At 43.2% G+C, this 18,148-nt stretch overlaps 1 protein-coding gene across 2 annotated transcripts in view; it reads right to left on the bottom strand.

The window, feature by feature from the left end:
- Positions 1-18,148, bottom strand: part of IMPG1 (interphotoreceptor matrix proteoglycan 1) — a 146,914-nt gene that overhangs the window by 13,237 nt on the left and 115,529 nt on the right. For both annotated transcript variants that reach the window (XM_003923274.3, XM_010334155.3), the window contains 2 exons: positions 17,280-17,812; positions 13,754-13,973 (listed from right to left, as the gene is read on the bottom strand). In XM_003923274.3, coding sequence (XP_003923323.1) covers positions 13,754-13,973; positions 17,280-17,812 — 753 coding nt within the window. The remainder of the gene's footprint in view (positions 1-13,753; positions 13,974-17,279; positions 17,813-18,148) is intronic.

Below are 18,148 nucleotides of genomic sequence, written 5' to 3'. Positions count from 1 at the left end.
TTCACCATGATCCTATACCACATTCATTACATGCCTAGCATGGTTTGGGGCATCCTCTGGGCTTACGATAATTGCTTGCTAGCAAAATGACTTAGTTTTCTATTTTTAAGCCATAAGGATAGCTCTTCTGCACAGCGAATTTGACAGTCTCTCCATAGAAGCAGTCCAGGGTACCTGACCTCGGCAAGCTGACCAGTGTCAGTGGCTGCTCTTAGCAGTCGGTGGAAGGTCCAGGTCTAGCCTGGCATGCAGAGGTCCGGGTCTAGTCTACTAGCACCCCAGTAGATTCTGGCTGTAGTCAGAAGAGCGTGTCATTGCATTTCAGGCCTTGTCCCTGAAGTGTTCCCGGAGTGTCCCTGGGGATTATGACCTTGAACCTCCAGCTTCAGTGGAAAGGGCAGTTATTTATATAAACAGGGAGCTCACTAATTGAGGGCCATTATGTGTTTGGCACCGTCCCGGGCACTTCACTTTTAACATGTGTCTTCAATAATATTCACAGCAGTTTCTCAAATCCATACGGATATTGCTGACATCATGTTCATCGGCAAGAAAACTGAAGCTCGTTTCAGCTAGTAAGTATGATCCAAGATTAACATTCCTATCTGTCTGTTTACAATGTTTGGCTTTTTAAATCATTATAGAGGTTTTCAAATATGGGGTTTCCAGGAGACACCTCAGGACTGCAAGGGGCTCATAAGGGATGAGGGAAAGAAGTGAGAGCCCCCTTCCACACCTGCATTGCCATCCCACTGGCAGATGTATCAGATGTCTATGAGTGCTTTCCTTTGAATAAAGGCTCCCCTAACTAAACAAAAGCTCAACTCCATTGTCTGCTCCACGCTTTCATGAGGCAGAATGTTTCTTATACAAAGTACAGTCCGACACTACAGTGGCTCAATTTCCCCCCCCGCCCCTTTTAAAATATGACAGCAAGGAACATGGCTTGAAATAAGTAAGCTGCCATGTAGGGCTTGGAAATATTTGTGTCATTCAGAGATTTACAGTGTAAGCACATTGGATGTATCAGTTTCTTCCTGGATTTGCTTACATAATGTCTTCTGTGTGCATTTCAAAGGTACCCAGAAGCAATCCCGATTGGTGACTGAGGAAGTTTGTTTCCCAGCTCTCCATCCTGTGATCAAAAAGCATTTAAATGAATGTCCCCTGCCTGCAGGGAAGACCTTGAGGCATTTTAAAGTTAAAAACATCACGGTCCTTGTTATTAAAAAGTTTATAAATTCATGGAGATCATAGGTCCCTGGGGGTCCAAGACTTCGTCTTTTTCAAGCCTCTTGTTTCTGGTCCCAAATGCACTCATGTTTGTCAGGCCTGAAAATGGGCTTTCCCTGGTTGCCCGACTTCAGAGGGTTGGGCAATAGGAAAGCCTATTTTCAGACCTGACGAACACCCCCTTTTCTCCAACTCAAGATCGTGCCTTCGGCGACCGCTCCCCGCCAGCCCCGCTCTGCCCCTCAACCTTGTCCTGCTCTTGCCGCAGGTCCTACTGGGCGTGTACTGAGTGTTAATCTCCCTAACCTTTATTATTTCATCATCTTCTTTTGCGCTGTCCCATCTTACTCACATGTTAGACAGAACGCGGTACATCTCTTTTGATTGGATCCGGTCCAAGGGCAAGCAAGGTTTCAGCTCAGGTTACCTGTCACATTCAGGCTTCACCTGGCCCGGCCTGGCTGAGGCTGGGTCTCTTTCGTGGACATTTTTTTGAGGCTATAAAACCTACTTCTCGCTAGATGGCGCTCACTAGCAGAAGAAGCCGGAGTCAACTTGGGGAATGACATTTTAAGCACCCCAGCTGATTTCTGACTGCTTGAAAAGCCGCTGTGCCTTGCGCGTCGGAGGCGGGAAGCGAGGTCTGCACGGAGTTCACGCGGTAGCCGGAGCAGCTCCAGGGGGCCGCTGATAGAGCCATTATTACTCCGTGATTACAGCGGCAGATCGGGCCTGCCCGGCGCGGGGAATGTGGTGCAAACTCCCGGATCATCTTTTCCCGCTTCGGAAAGGCAGAGCTACGACTCTGGGGTCCAGAGGCGGGCGGACCCGCCGCTTCCCGCGCTGCCACGCCCTGGCGCCCCGCGTGACTAAGCTTCACGCCTGGACAAAGTGACAGATTTCCGCGGGGTGGGGGGGACCCGCCGCCCGCGCGCTCCTTCTGGCTGTCGCGGGCAACTGCGAGGCCGCCTCGCCCTCCCCTTCCCCACTGATCACCGAGGCTTTGTGGTCATGTTTTGTGGATGGTGAGGAAGTGAAAGGGTCGTTCAGTCCTTTGCCTGGGGCATCGCATCACGATCAATAGCAAGCTGCAGCAGGCACAGCCTGAGTGCCCGCCATGCTTTAAGGAGCCCATGAAAATGTTTTCTTTAAAATCGGAATGAAAAAATTAATACAATCCATACTGGATTATATTCACTTTTGTACTCACGAAGTTAAGGTATAATTTTGATATTCTTGATTAATATGAATATTCTTTATTAATAGTCACGAAGGCAAAGGGCCTAGAGTCCAGGAAGTCTTAATGAGGCCCTGGTAGTCTGACAGTTCTATTCTCAATGCGTGAATATCACTTTTACATAGTGCTTGGGGCTTGGCAATTAGTAATTTGAATAGATAATGTCCCTGCACTGAGGTTTCCTCTGAGCAGTAACACAGGGACCTCACAGCTTCCACCACATCCTGAGGAGGTTGTGGGGTGAGTTGTACCTTCAGAGGGAATGGACCTGCTCATCTGTTCTACCACTGAGGGAACCTCAGGAGAGTGCCCCAGGAGGGGAGACCTGACACGTAGAAATTGTCTGTGGTGTTGAGAACATAGGTTAGCATCTCTGGCTCTCACTTTTCTCTTCCGTAAAATGCAGTGTTTAAATCAAGAGATCACTAATCTCCCTCCAACTCAAATATACATCTTCCATTCTGCGTGTTCTACAGCCAATGAGGTAGTTCATGATACCTCCAGAAATGCAGATACAATTCAGCGGTTCAAAGAAATCTTAAAATATATGTGTTTAAGTTATTGTTGATTGCTTCCTTATTTTATTGTTATAAAATATTTGGCTTATGGCTTATTCCTGAAAAGTAGATTAGAGTGAGAATATTCAATGATAAACAGCACCTAGCACAGCACCATGCACATGTTTGGAGCTACATACACATTTGTAGAATTAAGATAACAGGAGTTCTTTCCAGTTTAAAGGGGCAAGTAAATGTAACAGACATTAGGTTTCATTTCAGTTCTCCACCACTCTCAAGAACCACCACCACAACTAATTATAGTAGGCTCTCAGTGATCCTTTTTTTTGGTGTGACTGGTATGTGGCTACCCTCACACATCTTGCCCTGGATGTGAAGTTGAAGAACTGTCTCAGCTTTTAGCCGTGTTATCATTATCTGCCAAACTGAGGTGTTCTGGATGGATCGGTGCTAGGGTGGTGGCCTAAGTGTCCCAGGATCAGCAAGTGGAGGGAGAATTCTGGCCTGGGGGGAGCTGGGAGGAGGCCCTGAAGCTGGGCTAAGGCCCAGACTTGTGTGAAGGGCTTTGCATAAAGGGATTGGTGGAAGAGCTCCAGGAGCATCTTAAGGAAGCTCCATGTGGTGTTTGGGTGTGGGACGAGGGCACAGACTGAAACTCTAGAGAGAGGTGAACCGTGTCTGGCAGTCCAGCCAGGTTTGGGGCCTCTAGCAAAGGCAAATGTCAAACAGAAAATCTGCAGTGGTGTGCATCTCAGGAGGCAGAGGACCAGCAGTGTGACCCCAGGAGACAGGGCGAGCCATGTAAGAGAGGAGAAGACAAATGAAGAGTGAACAGGCTGAGGAGAACCACCTGGAAGGAGACTTCCTGTGACTGCCCCAGCTGGGAAGGGACACTCCTAGCAGTACATATAAAGGGCACTCAGGACTTTTGTTTCTGAGGGTAAACATTTTTTTTTTTTTTTTGAATTTTAACACCAGGCCAAAATAAGATAAACTTCATTTGGTGAAGTGTAGAAACTAACAGAATTCATTTAGGATTAATTAAACTGAAGTTTGTCGTCACGTTTCCTAAGTAAACAACCTTTATAACGCAGTTAGAAGGGCTTATAAGATTCCTTTCTGTAAAGAGGTTATAGGGTAGAGTTGAAGATGGCACACAAATCTGGCTTTGAATTCTAGAGCTGCAGCATTTGGTAATTATGTGACCAGTAAAAGGCAAATTACTTATACTTCTCTGAAACACAATTTCTGCAACTGTATAGTAGGGGAAAATAATATCTACTTTGCATAGCTATTAAGATTAAAACTTGTGTCAATAGTAACTATCATTGTCATGAATTAATAGTAATATTATTGTTATTATTGTGAGGAGTGACACATACCACCTTTTCAGAGCAGTTCAGTCTTACAAATTATGCATTTTCCAGGGAAAAGCAGCTTGTTGATCCACATTTTTGTGAAAGCATCCTAGATGTCAGACTGTAATTAATTTCAATATTTACCATTTACCAGCCATGAGGGCTGCCCATTTTTGAGGAGGCTTCTTAGGAATTCAAGGAGAGAATAAGTTATATGTGGTTTTGCAATTTTGAAATCTTCAGCCTGCACAACTAACTAGCATAAAAGCCCTGCATGCTTCTGAAGAATTTTCACAGCAGCCTAAATGAAAGACGACTCTAGTTGCTGGAGATGCTGGCAGAATACTGAGTAAGCTGTGATTTATTCAGCTTTTCAGTTGATAAATCACAGAAAGTTCAAACACTGGTTTATACTTTTTATATCACAGGTTCATTTATCGAGGGGTTTTTAAAACAGTGAATGGCACACCTAACGCAGTAATAACAGCATGTGCTTCTCCTACATGCCTGCACCTCTGCCGATGTTATTTGGCCTAACGGGTTGCTAATCCTCATTTAGAGGATGCATCTAGGAGTTCACATGCTGATCTGAATGTGGAATGATATTTACCAAAAACCTCATGAGAATTTTCAAATTCTCTATTCTCCTTAGTTCAAAAGTTGTTGTGGAATAATGTATCACTCTCCCAGCACTGTGACCACAAATTGCTTTCTACCCTGACATTAAGCAAAATAAAAGAGAAAGACTTAATTGGAATTTGTTTCAAATTTTACAAATGAAACTAAATAAATTGGGCATTGCTTGTAAATATAATAAAATTGGGGCATAGACAAGAAATACTATTCTGGGCTAGACATGGTGGCTCACACCTTTAATCCCAGCACTTTGGGAGGCTGAGGCAGGTGGATCACTTGAAACCATGAGTTCAAGACCAGCCTGGCCAACGTGGTGAAACCTGGTCTTCACTAAAAATAAAAAAATTAGGTGGGCATGGTAGTGTGCCCTGTAATCCTAGCTACTTGGGAGTCTGAGATAGGAGAATCACTATAACCTGGGAGGTGGAGGTTGCACTGAGCCGAGATTGCGCCATTGCACTCCAGCCTTAGTGACAGAACCAGACTCCGACTCAAAAACAAAACAAAACCAAATACTATTCTGACCAAGACAGTCTTCACATTCCCCTCAGCTTCAATAAACATTTTTTCCCCTCAAGACAGGGTCTCACTCTGACACTCAGATGGAGTGCAGTGGTGTGAGTAGCTGGGACTACAGGCATGTGCTGCCACGCCCAGATAATTTTTGCTTTGTGTGTGTGTGTAGAGACCGGTTTCACCATGTTGCTCAGGCTGGTCTTGAACTCCTCGGTGCAAGCAATCCACCTGCCTCAGCCTCCCAAAGTGCTGGGATTACAGGCGTGAGCCACCATTCCCCGCCTTCACTAAACTTAGACAAACTTCTTCCACAAGGCTTTCAACCTCCATTTTCTTTTCTCTTTTTCTTTCTTCTTTTTTTTTAAAGATGGTGTTTCACCATGTTGGTCAAGCTGGTCTTGAACTCCTGACCGCAGGTGATCCTCCCGCCTTGGCCTCCAAAGTGCTTGGATTACAGGTGTGAGCCACCACGACCCTCCTTTTTCTTAGAGCAGTTAGTTAAAAAAACTTGTAATTGCAAATTCTCTGTTCCTTTGAGATGTAAATCTTTTAAAAAGCCTCTTACCACATTTACAACTCAGAGATGATATGCTCCAGGTCCTAGGGGCTATCCCTTTGAAATGTAATCCTCAAGGAAGTTAGCAACAGTCTCTGGGTCTCTGTGGAAAGGTAGGAGCCTAACTTTGGAGGGCGCCTTGCTCTAAGTTGTAAAACAAGATGTAGACAACCTGTGTCCAGGTTCTCAATTTGCATTTCATTCCAGCCTCACTGAAGTCTGGCCTCTCCGCCCTTGCTGTTCCACTAGCTTGCTGTTGTAAAGGGTTCTGATGACCTCTGAAATGTCCACGTATATGCCCTCGCCTCTATGCCCTCACAGCTGCTAAAATTATGGGCCTCTCTCTCTTCTGCTCTTCTCTGTTTTGCAGCTTTCTGCAATGTCATCTTCCATCTTGCTGACTGCTATTTTTTGACTCCCTTTACTGCAATTTTTCTATTTCCCCATTAAATGTTGGGGTTACTCAGAGTCTCATTTGCAGCTCTTCCTCCCATCCTACCCATTGCCCCTGGCCATTTTTTAAAACTTGTTCTCTGGCTTCAATTGAGGTTTCCCAAATGTTTACTTTCAGCCCTGGTTCTCCCTTGGCCTCCAGACACCTGCTTTATAGGCTAGAGGTCAATCTATTTTGTCTGTTTCCTTAGAATCGATTTTCTCTCAAGTATTTTTGGAGTCTTTAAAAATATTTAAAGGATCTTATTAATTGTTGCCTTATTTATTGCATTTAAACTTAAAAAAACAAATTAATATATGCACCACCCTTTGCACCTATTTTATATATTCCTAAGTTTTTCCAAACTTGAAGTATTCTATAAACAAAAAACTCTTATTTTTATTTTCCTTTAGAACACTTTAAGGACTGTCTAGCACTTACTCGGAAGACTTTTTGAGCTTTCCAAAATTATATTAAAGTTTTATTTTAAAAGACCAAGACAAGTCATAGGAAACAAAAGAAAAAATTGACACCAAAGTGGAAGCAAACAGATTTGACAGGCGTTTTTAGACAGCCTGTCTTTAAGTGAACTGGCTCAGCCTGGCTTTTCCTTCCTCCCAACATGAGCTCCCTTCTCTCCCTTCACCCCCTAACTCTGTAAACAAAACTGTCCTCACCGTGGAGTAACTGAAGAACTCTGGTACTCCCAGAAGCGCCTGCATCTTCTCCTGCATCTTCTGGAATAGTACCTCAGTCCCTTTCTCTTCCTGGACCCACCACCAACATACGCCAAGACTCGGCTCATTATCGCTGTCAGTATATGGAGCCTGCCGTGATACCCCTTCACCTCTGTAGAATTAATTGCTCTCTTTACTTCATAAGACTTCTGCTCACATCCTGATTCCAGTATTTTACAGACTCTGTTGTAACTTTTTGTATATGCTTCCATTTTTCTCACTGGTTTTTTGCTCCTTGGGGGCAGAGATGGGGTCGATTGTCTTTTGGTCCTCATGGATATCACAGTGTCTGACTCATGGCAGATAATCCATAAATGTTTACTGCATGTCTGAGTGAACAGGCACCCAAATCATGATTACATTGTCATTTACTTGTCTAACTTTTCTGTAACAGCAAAGATAAAGGCCAGAGAGAGGAATAGGCTTGAGTAATTATGATAGTTTAAGAAAAGTGATCCAATATTTGAAAATAAGGAGAAAAGTTGACTGTATGACCTTCGATGTCATGTTAGAATATAACAATCCCACCCAGTAAACAGAGACCACCTATGGGCCAGTCCGACCAGCTGCCTGCTTTTGTACAACCTGCAAGCTAAGAATGGTTTTTAAATTTTTAAATGGTTAACTTTTAATTAGTTATATAAGTACCTACATAATTTTTGCCTTTTGGATTTCAATGCCTAAAATATTTACGGTTTGGCTTTTTAAGAAAAAGTTTGCCGAGGCATGGAAAGCAGTAACTTTGTTTCACTCACTATTTACTACTGATTATGGTCCAGACATTTTACAACTCTATAGAATTAGAAATTAACGTAGAGAAAATTGATGATGATTATAGTTTCTGTTTTATATTTACCAATTTATTTCATCATTTGTCCCTTGGCTATCTAAAATTCCAGTTTCCATATTCTCTTTAAACCAGCTTTGTCATCATACTAATTCCCTTATTTCAAAATTAAATAGGACTTTGACATATGCTCGGAGGCAGGGATGGGTAGGGCTGGTGGTTTTGGAGGCTGAGAAAACACTGGGCGTGAGGTAGAAGGACCTTCTTACCCTTCAGTACTGCGGACCACCAGCTCTAATCTATGTCTGCCATGAAGGTGGTCAGGGAAGGGTGAAACAGTAAGAAATCCAGTGACGCAGCTTTGCTATATTTGACTATCCTGGCTGGGAAGACGTTGAAATGATAGGATGCCTTCTCTATTTTCCAAAGATAGATTCTTGAGATTCTCTCCTAGAGACAAAGCTAAGTATTTATTCTTGACATACAGGATTTCCAGCAGCAGCCTTTTTCCCCCTCTTGTTAAAGATTGCTCCGTTTTAATTCTCTTTCAAGGAGGATTTTCTCAGCAGATTGCACCATCATCACTGAGTTCAAGTAAATACTTGAAAGATCAAAACCTGAATCAGGGCCATTCCTGTGTTTGTCTAAGTGACCTTCTGTTGTCGTCAGGGATTTTGGGCATCAGTGTCTCCTGGGCCTCTCTTACTACATGCCGGAGGATGGGCGCTGTGTTGTATCAGCCCAAGCCTTCCAGACCTGAAAAGTCCATACCAGCAATAGAGCCAAGAGCTGTGTAAATTGGAATTTGAGTTCTTGTTTTCTAGGAATCTGAAGTAATTATCTTCACTCCAGATCCAGGATCCTGAGAGACAGCATGATCCGCTGGTTGTACTGGTTGGTTGTACTAGGGACATTTTAATCAGCTCACCTGTCAGTCATCCTGATAGTTTACACTCAAATATACCATCAATATAAAATCTGGATCAGCCAGTCACACCAAAAAATTAGGAGCAAAATTGCTGTCATAATGCTAGATTTTAAAAAAAGAAGAAAATGATAGAAAATCATCTGCACATTTTCCCTTAATGCGTTTTAAAATTTAGATATGCATTTCTCTTTTAATAATTTTGTATGTATTTCCGTAGACTAAAATTGTACAGGAGTACTGATGCTAGAAACATTTTATTGTAAGTGCTTTTTTTAGAACAATATTTAAAATTTCATGTTCACAAAGTTTTATAAGATATTCAGATTCATAGAATTAAGAAGTTAATTAATTGTATTCAAAAGCACCGGTGGTGAGTTTTTTTTGGGTTTTAGTGCTGTCTCCTCCCTAGATTAGAACAAGGTTTTGAATGGAAAAAGGAGATGTGAGTGAGGGTGTTGTTTGTGAATCTGTGTTTGTGTATCTGTTTGTGCACCTGACTGCCACACACTATGGGGTAGTTACCTCCTCCTCCTCAGCAGCCTCACCCTCCAATGGTAGCTTGTACTGCTGTGTGCCCTGTATGGCTAGTGGTGCCCTCTGAATCTCATATTAAAATTTGATCCCCAGTGCTGGAAGTATGGACCTAATGGGAGGTGTTTGGGTCATAGGGGCAGATCCCTCATGACATGAGTAGATTATGTCCTCCTTGGGAGGGAGGGGTGAGGGAGTTCTTACTCTGTGAGCTTCCACCAGCACTGGTTGTTAAAAAGAGCCTGGCATCCCCCTCTCCTCTGCCTCCTCTCTTACCGTGGAATCTGCACATGCTGGCTCGCCTTTGCCTTTTGCCATGAAACAGCCTCAGGCCCTCACCAGAAGCAGATGCTGGCGCCTGCGGAAAGATGAGCTAACTCCTTTCTTTATAAATTATCCAGCCTCTGGTATTCCTTTGTAGCAGTACAAACAGACTAAGGCAGCTAGTACTCTGTCTCCCCAGCCCTGGACCTTAGTGGCTGCAGGTGTCTGCTTAGTCCTTGCTATCCCAGCCATTGAAGGCTGTCTCACTGACCGTTCTGGAGGGACTGGAGTTCTTTACATTTATTTCTATTCCTACATTCTCTCTTTTGTTCAGGCTTAACAAAATGAGACTTACAGAAAACTCAGTGCTCTCTTCATTATGAGACCATCCCTTAGTGATGCCCAAGCCCACAGGAGTTCACAGAAGTCTGGAACAAAAGAAACTTGTCCTTAAAAAGTCTTTTGAAATGAAAAAGACATAGTTTTGATCCCAGCATAGTTCTAAGATGTCCCTTTTTCACTACAGTGCAAATTCCTTTGGGCAGGGACTGATTTTCATGCATTAACAAAGGCATCCCCAAACTATGGCCCGCAGGCCGCATGCAACCCCCTGAGGCCATTTATCCGGCCCCCCACCACACTTGAGGAAGGGGCACCTCTTTCATTGGTGGTCAGTGAGAGGAGCACAGTATGTGGCGGCCCTCCAACGGTCTGAGGGACAGTGAACTGGCCCCCTGTGTAAAAAGTTTGGGGACGCCTGCATTAACATGTCATGTGGTGGTGGATGAATGCTTACAGTTTTGGATTAAGCATGTAGAAGATGGTCAGTGTCCTGATTGTCAGTCTAGTGCCCACTTCCTGATTACATGGGTGAATCCACCCTTTGCCTTTGCGGAAATAACTAAACCAGAATCCCTAGCTGTGCATGAGGGAGCCCACAGGGTCAGTGACTATTCCCTGAGCCCCCTCTATTCCTTGCCTGCTCCTCCCTGCCTGCTGGTACCTTCTTCCTTCCCCTCACTGTTGAAGGAAAACCTTTGAGGGCAGTTTGGTACAGTGGCTTCTGGCTGTGCATATCGTCACATGTATAGAAGCCATTTTGAACATTGGAGTTAACCATTTTGATTTACATAGATGAATCCATACAGTTCATTGTTTATTTTGAACTTTATAAAATCCATATTTGACTTTCTACCTTTACCCCTTGATTGAAGCATCACCCTTTGGTTGATGCTTAATGATGTTCTAAGCATCACTTAAGACAGGCATCACTATGTCCTAACTGGTGCAATATGGCTAATTTTTGGAAGACCTCTTGTATTGATTTATTATTTTCTAAGTTTTCAATGTATTTAAAATGTAGATTTTGTTACTCTCCAGGTATCTGGTAAGGAATAGAGTATGAATTATAAGTTCACCAAAGCACTTAGTGTAACATTCAGTGGCTTCTGCAGTGTTTCCCTTGTAGTTACCATGAGTGGTCATTCAATCATTCAACAGTTTTCATTCAGATTAACGGCTTCTCCTGGCTTTACATGTTAATTTCTTCAAAGGTATTTGAATTGGTGCAGATTCAGTGTTGAACTACCTCTGGAAAGTGAGCAAGTAATTTCTGAGGTTGTCCAGCAGGCGCTTTCCCCTACTTTTGCACCGTTAAAAGTAAGAATTGGGCATGTATGCCATAGTTCACTGGGTGGCCTGGAGGCATTCTCAGGTAGCTCAGCATAAATTTGACTTTGCAGGGAGTGAAACTGATGTTAGCACCGTCTCATGTTTACTACTTTTGGCTTCTTGCAAGAAAAGCTGGATGGCAGAACTATTCATGTGAAATTGGTTAAAATAATTTCAGTTCCACCCCCTTCACAAATACCTCATCGTGGTACTTTTTAGTGTTTTTGCTGGTACCTTATGTAGGTCACAAACTGATAGTCAAGTTAATTATGATAATGTTGCAATAATAACTAGTAATGTTTATTAGGTAACTACAATTTGTCAAATTCTATGCTAAGTATTGTAAATATTCTTTCAGTTAGTCCTTACAGTGTTACTATCTAAATTTTCTTTTCTTTCTTTTTTTTTTTGAGGAGTCTCGCTGTGTTGCCCAGGCTGGAGTGCAGTGGGACAATCTCAGCTAACTGTAACCTCTGCCTTCTGGGTTCAAGCAATTCTCCTGCATCAACCTCCCGAGTAGCTGGGATTACAGGTGCCTGCCAACATGCCAGGCTAATTTTTGTATTTTTAGTAGGGACGGGGTTTCGCCATTTTGGACAGGCTGGTTTCAAACTCCTGACCTCAAGTTGTCCACCTGCCTCAGCCTCCCAAAGTACTAGGATTACTGGCGTGAGCCACTGTGCCCAGCCAGAATTTCTCCTTTTTCCATTTGCAGAAATTGAGTGCTGCAGTTAGCACACAAGATTCACATTTAGGGCTGGGGATCCCCAAGACCATTACTGTGCTGTGCTTGCTTCCAATATCAATAGTTTCCCTTATACAACCACGGCAGTGCATTAACAGCTTCCCACCTCTTTCTAAGGCACTACTGATGTAGCATCTATACTGAGAAGCTGGTCCCCACAGCTGCACAGCTGGGTTCTCCCTTGCCTCAACTTGGCTCCTGACATTGACCTTCTTGTGCTGGTAGATGGGTCCCTAAGTAAGCTGTCAGCTCCCTGAGGGAGGACGGAGGGGAGGGGATGGTACTATCACCTGTCCGATGCTTCCCAAGTTCTCCCATACATGTCCTGTTACCTTAATCAATTGGCCGAAGAAATTAGTCTCCTGATCCTAACTGACAAAGACCCCTGGCTCCTTCTTAATTCTGAAGTAGTTTTCAGGGGAAGAGGCAGTGCTTTGCTGGCATTAAGGAGATGTTTGATTTCTTGGGGGATCCACAGGGCTTTTTCAGCTGCTCCTGTTTGGAAGTAACTGCTCCCAGGCTCAGTGCCTACAGGCAGTCTGTCTTTTTAAGGATCCTGTTTACCAAGGTACTGAGGCAATTTACTTAAAGTTGCTCAAAGCCCTGCTCTATCAAATATAAATGTCTCCTACTGAGTCTTTTTGGTTTGCATTTTGCCCAAGGCCTCTTTCCTCTGCTTTCATTGTTAGTCCACAGAGAGCCAGAGAGGGTGTTAAAGATTCACTCCATTAATTCATAGCCAATTAGGAAGCTTTGTTTTCAATTTGACTGGGAGGTAGCTTTGGCAGAAGTCGGGAGCCCTCCCTGCCTTGCACTCCAGGGAATAAAAGACTTCTTTCAATTGGTTAGAAAACAGAATTTTGAAACTAATGTTAAAAACAGTTCCCAATTTGGTCACAGCTGTTTACAGTGGCGCACACACTTTGCTTTATTATCAGAGCAAATGTTTGCTTTCTCTCCTGTGGTTTTGGGCTAAGCTCTCATGTCTTTAAAAGTTTTCTCCATGCCTAACTCTTTGCTTTAATCTTCACGTGGAAGCTGACCTGGCGTATACAACCCAAAAGCAAGTTAATTTTCTTCTTCTTCTCTTTTCGGTGATGGCGAAGTGACTTTCTCCGTTTGAATTTCTATCTGATGCTTATTTTTCTTTCCATAGAATGACACCTCTGCTTCCCCCTGATTACGTGATGAAGAAGCTATTCTGATAATGAATTGTGACTGAAAGTTTGCTTAGGTGGGAAGCCCCCAGCTGGTGCAGAGCACTGAGAAAGTGCGTTTGACTTCTAGCAGAATGGAAATTAGCTTGGCTGAGATCTCTTAAACACAGCGAAAGTTTTGTTCTAAGGGGAAATTAGAGCTCTCAGATTGTGCAACAAGAGATGTGCTTGTTCACTGCTTTTTGATACAGGAAAATGTGAACTCGCATGTCTTTGGACTCTACCTTTCTAATGACGTGCTCCATAGCTTCCAAAAGGTTCTTTTATGTAGTGTCATTTCAGTCTGATTTTGTGGCCTGAAGGTTGAGATGTGTGCTTAAAAACAGAACAAAATAAAATAAAATGAATGAAACATCCCCATCACTTTCTGGGTTGGATTCTTTTACCTGGTTCAACGTTGAGAGAGTAGCTGTCTATTTCCAGATCAAGCTGTTGGGCGGCAGCAGAACGAAAATCCTCTAAGACCCCATGCACGGCCTTGGTGAGGTTATACGGCACCGACTTAGCAAACTTCATTTTGCTATTCACAATCACACTCCCATTTCTGAAGTTAAGTATTTCAAGTTGCTTAAATCCTGTAAGATTGGATCGTAGATATGGAACCAGCTGCAAAATAAAAGATGGTTTACTCTTAACTGCGTCCTAAGTGCTCAGCTGGTGCTAATTCCGCTTATATGCACTTTTCATTAACTGAGGCATATATTTTAGTTCCTTTTTTATTGTTTTGATTTTTGTTTTTGGATTTAATGTGAGACCAGAACGCCACTACTTACTGGTTGATTTGCAGTGATTATGTTCCATATTTCCACCTCTCTATCTGCGTATTGAGATGGATGGGCTATGATTTTTTTTTTCATGGTGAATTTTGAGAACAGATGATTTTTAAAAACCTGAGCCAATGCTATTGGCAAAGCAGGAATGCCAAGTTCGGTTATTAAAAAAATCCAAGTAAATAAAAACATGTTCCAAACTGAGCCCAGGAGTGGACTGACCTGTGTTTATGTAAATGGGACATCTATTTGGATGCATCCGATTTGAAATGACCTATTAAAATAAACAACAGCTTACACATCAGCATGTCTCTCTACGCAGTAAATGTTTTCTGGCCAACACAAGTGTGGTGCAGTGGAAACAGCAGAAAAATGGAAGTCAGGAGACTTGGGTGCCAATCCTAGAACTGTTCCTAACTGGCTGTGTGACCTTCATCAAGTCCTGTAACCACTGTGTTGCACCTCAGTGCCCTTATCTGAACTGGGAGGAAGAACAAAAAGACGTTCCCTAGGGAGCCCTGTCCAAACTATAATAATCTCAAAAGGGCCAGGTGCGGTGGCTCACACCTGTAATCCCAGCACTTTGGGAGGCTGAGAGAGGCAGGAGTTTGAGACCAGCCTGACCAACATGATGAAACCCCATCTCTACTAAAAATTAAAAAATAAGCCAGGCATGGTGGCGTGCGCTTGTGATCCCAGCTACTCAGGAGGCTGAGGCAGGAGAATCGCTTGAACTTGGGAGGTGAAGGTTGCAGTGAGCTGAGATTGCGCCACTGCACTCCAGCCTGAGTGACAGAACAAGACGTCTTGAAGCAAAAAACATAAAAACAACAAAACAAAACAAAACCTCAAAAGTATGACCCATGACATTGTGTTTCAGGTTCCCACATTGTCCTCCTGTGAGCCACAGCCATCCTAGAGATAATTTTTCAGAAATGTTTGAAACTCAGTGATGTCTGCCTTGTCCTTGGCCCTGAAAGTGAGCCTCCTCATTCATCAATTGTGCGTCTATGAACCCAGAAAGCACAGAGATGCAAGTGCCAATCTCCGAGGCATGACCCAGACCTGCTTATTTGCCCTTATCTCCACCTCACCACAATTTTGGCTCTGACCCAGCCCCACATTCTGGTACTTCCCTCACAGGTCATTGCGAGAGTAAAATGAAATTTTATGCAAAGCACAGAACTTCCCTTTTCAAGCTACCGCCCCCTGATTTCTCCTATTTACTTTGAGTAGCCTCATTCATGGTGTCTTAGCATTGCTTTGACCTGGGGTAGAAGTTTTCTGTCTTCACCTAGTGTGCAGATAGCTGGGGGGCTCTTCTCCCAAATCCCCTCTCCTGTTTTTCATAGGAAAGAGATAGCACATTTTCCAGCCTCCCTTTCGGCAAGGATGGGCCTGTGACTAGTTCCCACTAATAGGATGTGGGCGACTTTGGTGTCTTCTGCTTAAGAGGAAATTGCTTTCCCTCAGCTTCCTCTCTGCTTCTCACAAGTGGAAACAGGGATGCACCAATGACCCAGCTTTGACCATGTGAATGAGGAAACACCCATGGGGTTGGCAGAGCTGGAAGATGGAAGAAGTGTGGGTCCCTGAATGACATCATAGAGCACAGCTCTCCCACCCATCAAGTGAAAGAGAAATAAACTTGTATTGAATGAAAGTCACTACAGTATATTCTTATATCTTCATTATGTCAGCTTAGCATGAGCCCTAATTAATATACCATGGTTAGTTTGTCAGAGGTGTGTGAGCCAGAGCAACTCCGTCTTGAATAGGAGCTGGGTAAAATGAGTCTGAAACCTACTGGGCTGCATTCCCAGGCAGCTAAGGCATTCTGAGTCACAGGATGAGACAGGAGGTCAGCACAAAATACAGGTCCTAAAGACCTTGCTGATAAACCAGGTTGCAGTAAAGAAGCCGGCTAAATCCTACCAAAACCAAGTTGGCCATGAGAGTGACCACTGGTTGTCTTCACTGCTACACTCCCATCACTGCCATGACAGTTTACAAATGCCAGGGCAACGTCAGGAAGTTACCCTATATGAGCTAAAAAAGGGAGGCATGCATAATCTACACTTTGTTTAGCATTTCATCAAGAAATAACCATAAAAATAGGCAACCAGCAGTAGCCATTCTTTTATTCCTTTGCTTTCTTAATAAACTCGCTTTCACTTGCGCTGTGGACTTGCCCTGAATAATTTCTTGCATGAGATCCAAGAACCTTCTCTTGGGGTCTGGATCAGGATCCCTCTTCCGTAACAGGTTCACTGGGACTCTGTTCCCTGAGACTCCCAACATCTTCTCACCTCATTATAAATGGTGTGCGTGGGGAGATGGCATAGATAAAGTCGTACTTTAAAGCAAATGTTCATTTGAGAAACTGGGTTTCGTGTGGATTTTAGTTTGTATAATGATTTAACTTAAGCATACAATTTTTAAAATTATTGTCAGACATTCTGTAATCTGTGTGCTATGCATTGTACAGTTTATTTTAATTAGTCTTGAATATGTAGTGAGTGGTATTACACAGTTCAGCGTTTCTTATTGTACATGTAGAAACAAAATAAACATGTGAGTTTAGGGGCATTGTATTATCAAAGACATACATCATAATAATTGTCTTTTCACTTTCTTTGTTAGGGACCAGGAATGATAAGCCATTTAGTCATTTTTTAGGTTTACAAGAACTTAAGAGGAACTAAGAAAGGAACCCTTACTCCTGAACTCTCAGCCTCATCTGTGCTGGACCTTTCTAGCTTCATCCCTTTGGTGAGATTGATACAATTTAGGAAGTGTTCACTCTTGCTACTTTCAGATTCCATGTCCAGTGCTTGAGTGTTTTGTATTATTCCTGGATTAACTAAGTTAAGAAGAATTATAAGGAAAAGGGTTTAAGAATAAATTTGTTCCCACCAGGTTGGGTGGAGGTGTTTTCCCTTTTGTTCACCACAGAACTCACTTCTCCGATTAGATCTGAGTCCATCTCAAAATTCTAGTTGAATGTCTTCAGCCACGGTTGTCTCAGCGGCTTGTTTCTACTAATCCTCATTGCTCAAGATAGCCACTGACTATATTACAAAATAACAATAACAAGAAAGAAGAGGCAAAGAATTGAGAATTGTAAGCAACGCTCACTCACCAGCTGTGTGAATTGTTGCTCCAGAGCTCGGTACTCCAGAGAGCTCTTGTTGAACAGGTCATTGGAGAAGGCCATGTTAGCAACACGCAGACTGAAGAACACTACCAGCTCCCGGCCCTTGGGGGCAATGGTCATAGAACTAGTGGTGATATACTGTAAAGCTGAGACAGGAGTGGTATCCTCCAAGAAATGATCTGAGATAGAAACATATCCGCTGAGTTCTGGTACCTCAGATGGGGCAGGAGTGTCAGACAGATCCATTTCATCTAGGTCTCTGACCATATCTTCACTACCTGTACTTGACCTGCTGTCATCTGGGGATGCAGGTGGATGTGAAATTCCCAGAGCCAGGTGGCTGATGGGAGAATAATCACTGGTGGGGATGGTGAGCCCTGGTACTAGCACTGTCTGGTCAATGGCCATTATATCTGTGGTGCCTTGATCAGTCAGAGAGAAGATGCCTGATGCCGTAAAGAAAGGTGGAGTTTCTGATAGGGAGGCAGACGCCATAGCAGGTGGAGACCAGGAAGTACCTGTGCAGGAAGTACAATTTCATTATTGAGGTCAATTTCATTATGTCCAAGTGTTACCCAAAGAATAGAAAATGAAAAAAGAAAATCCAAAGTTAAGCTTAAGAAAATACATAGTATTTGCATAAATCATTTCAACAGTCACTTTTTTTTAAGGAAGAGAAACTGGAACAGAAAGGCTGGCAGCCCTATGTCCCAACCTAGGGAGACAGAGTGAATCCTTGTACCCATTTTATTCAGGCCCGATAGTTCTTGATATATGAGACTAAAAGAGTACCAGTTACCTAGAATTTCTGGAATTACTGCCTAGCCAGATACAATACACCTGGGAACCGAAGA

The sequence above is a fragment of the Saimiri boliviensis genome, chromosome 4 (genome assembly GCF_048565385.1).
Source record: "Saimiri boliviensis isolate mSaiBol1 chromosome 4, mSaiBol1.pri, whole genome shotgun sequence".
Classification (NCBI taxonomy): domain Eukaryota; kingdom Metazoa; phylum Chordata; class Mammalia; order Primates; family Cebidae; genus Saimiri; species Saimiri boliviensis.
The sequence above is the reverse complement of the archived record's forward strand: the minus strand, read 5'-3'. Positions and strand labels throughout refer to the sequence as shown.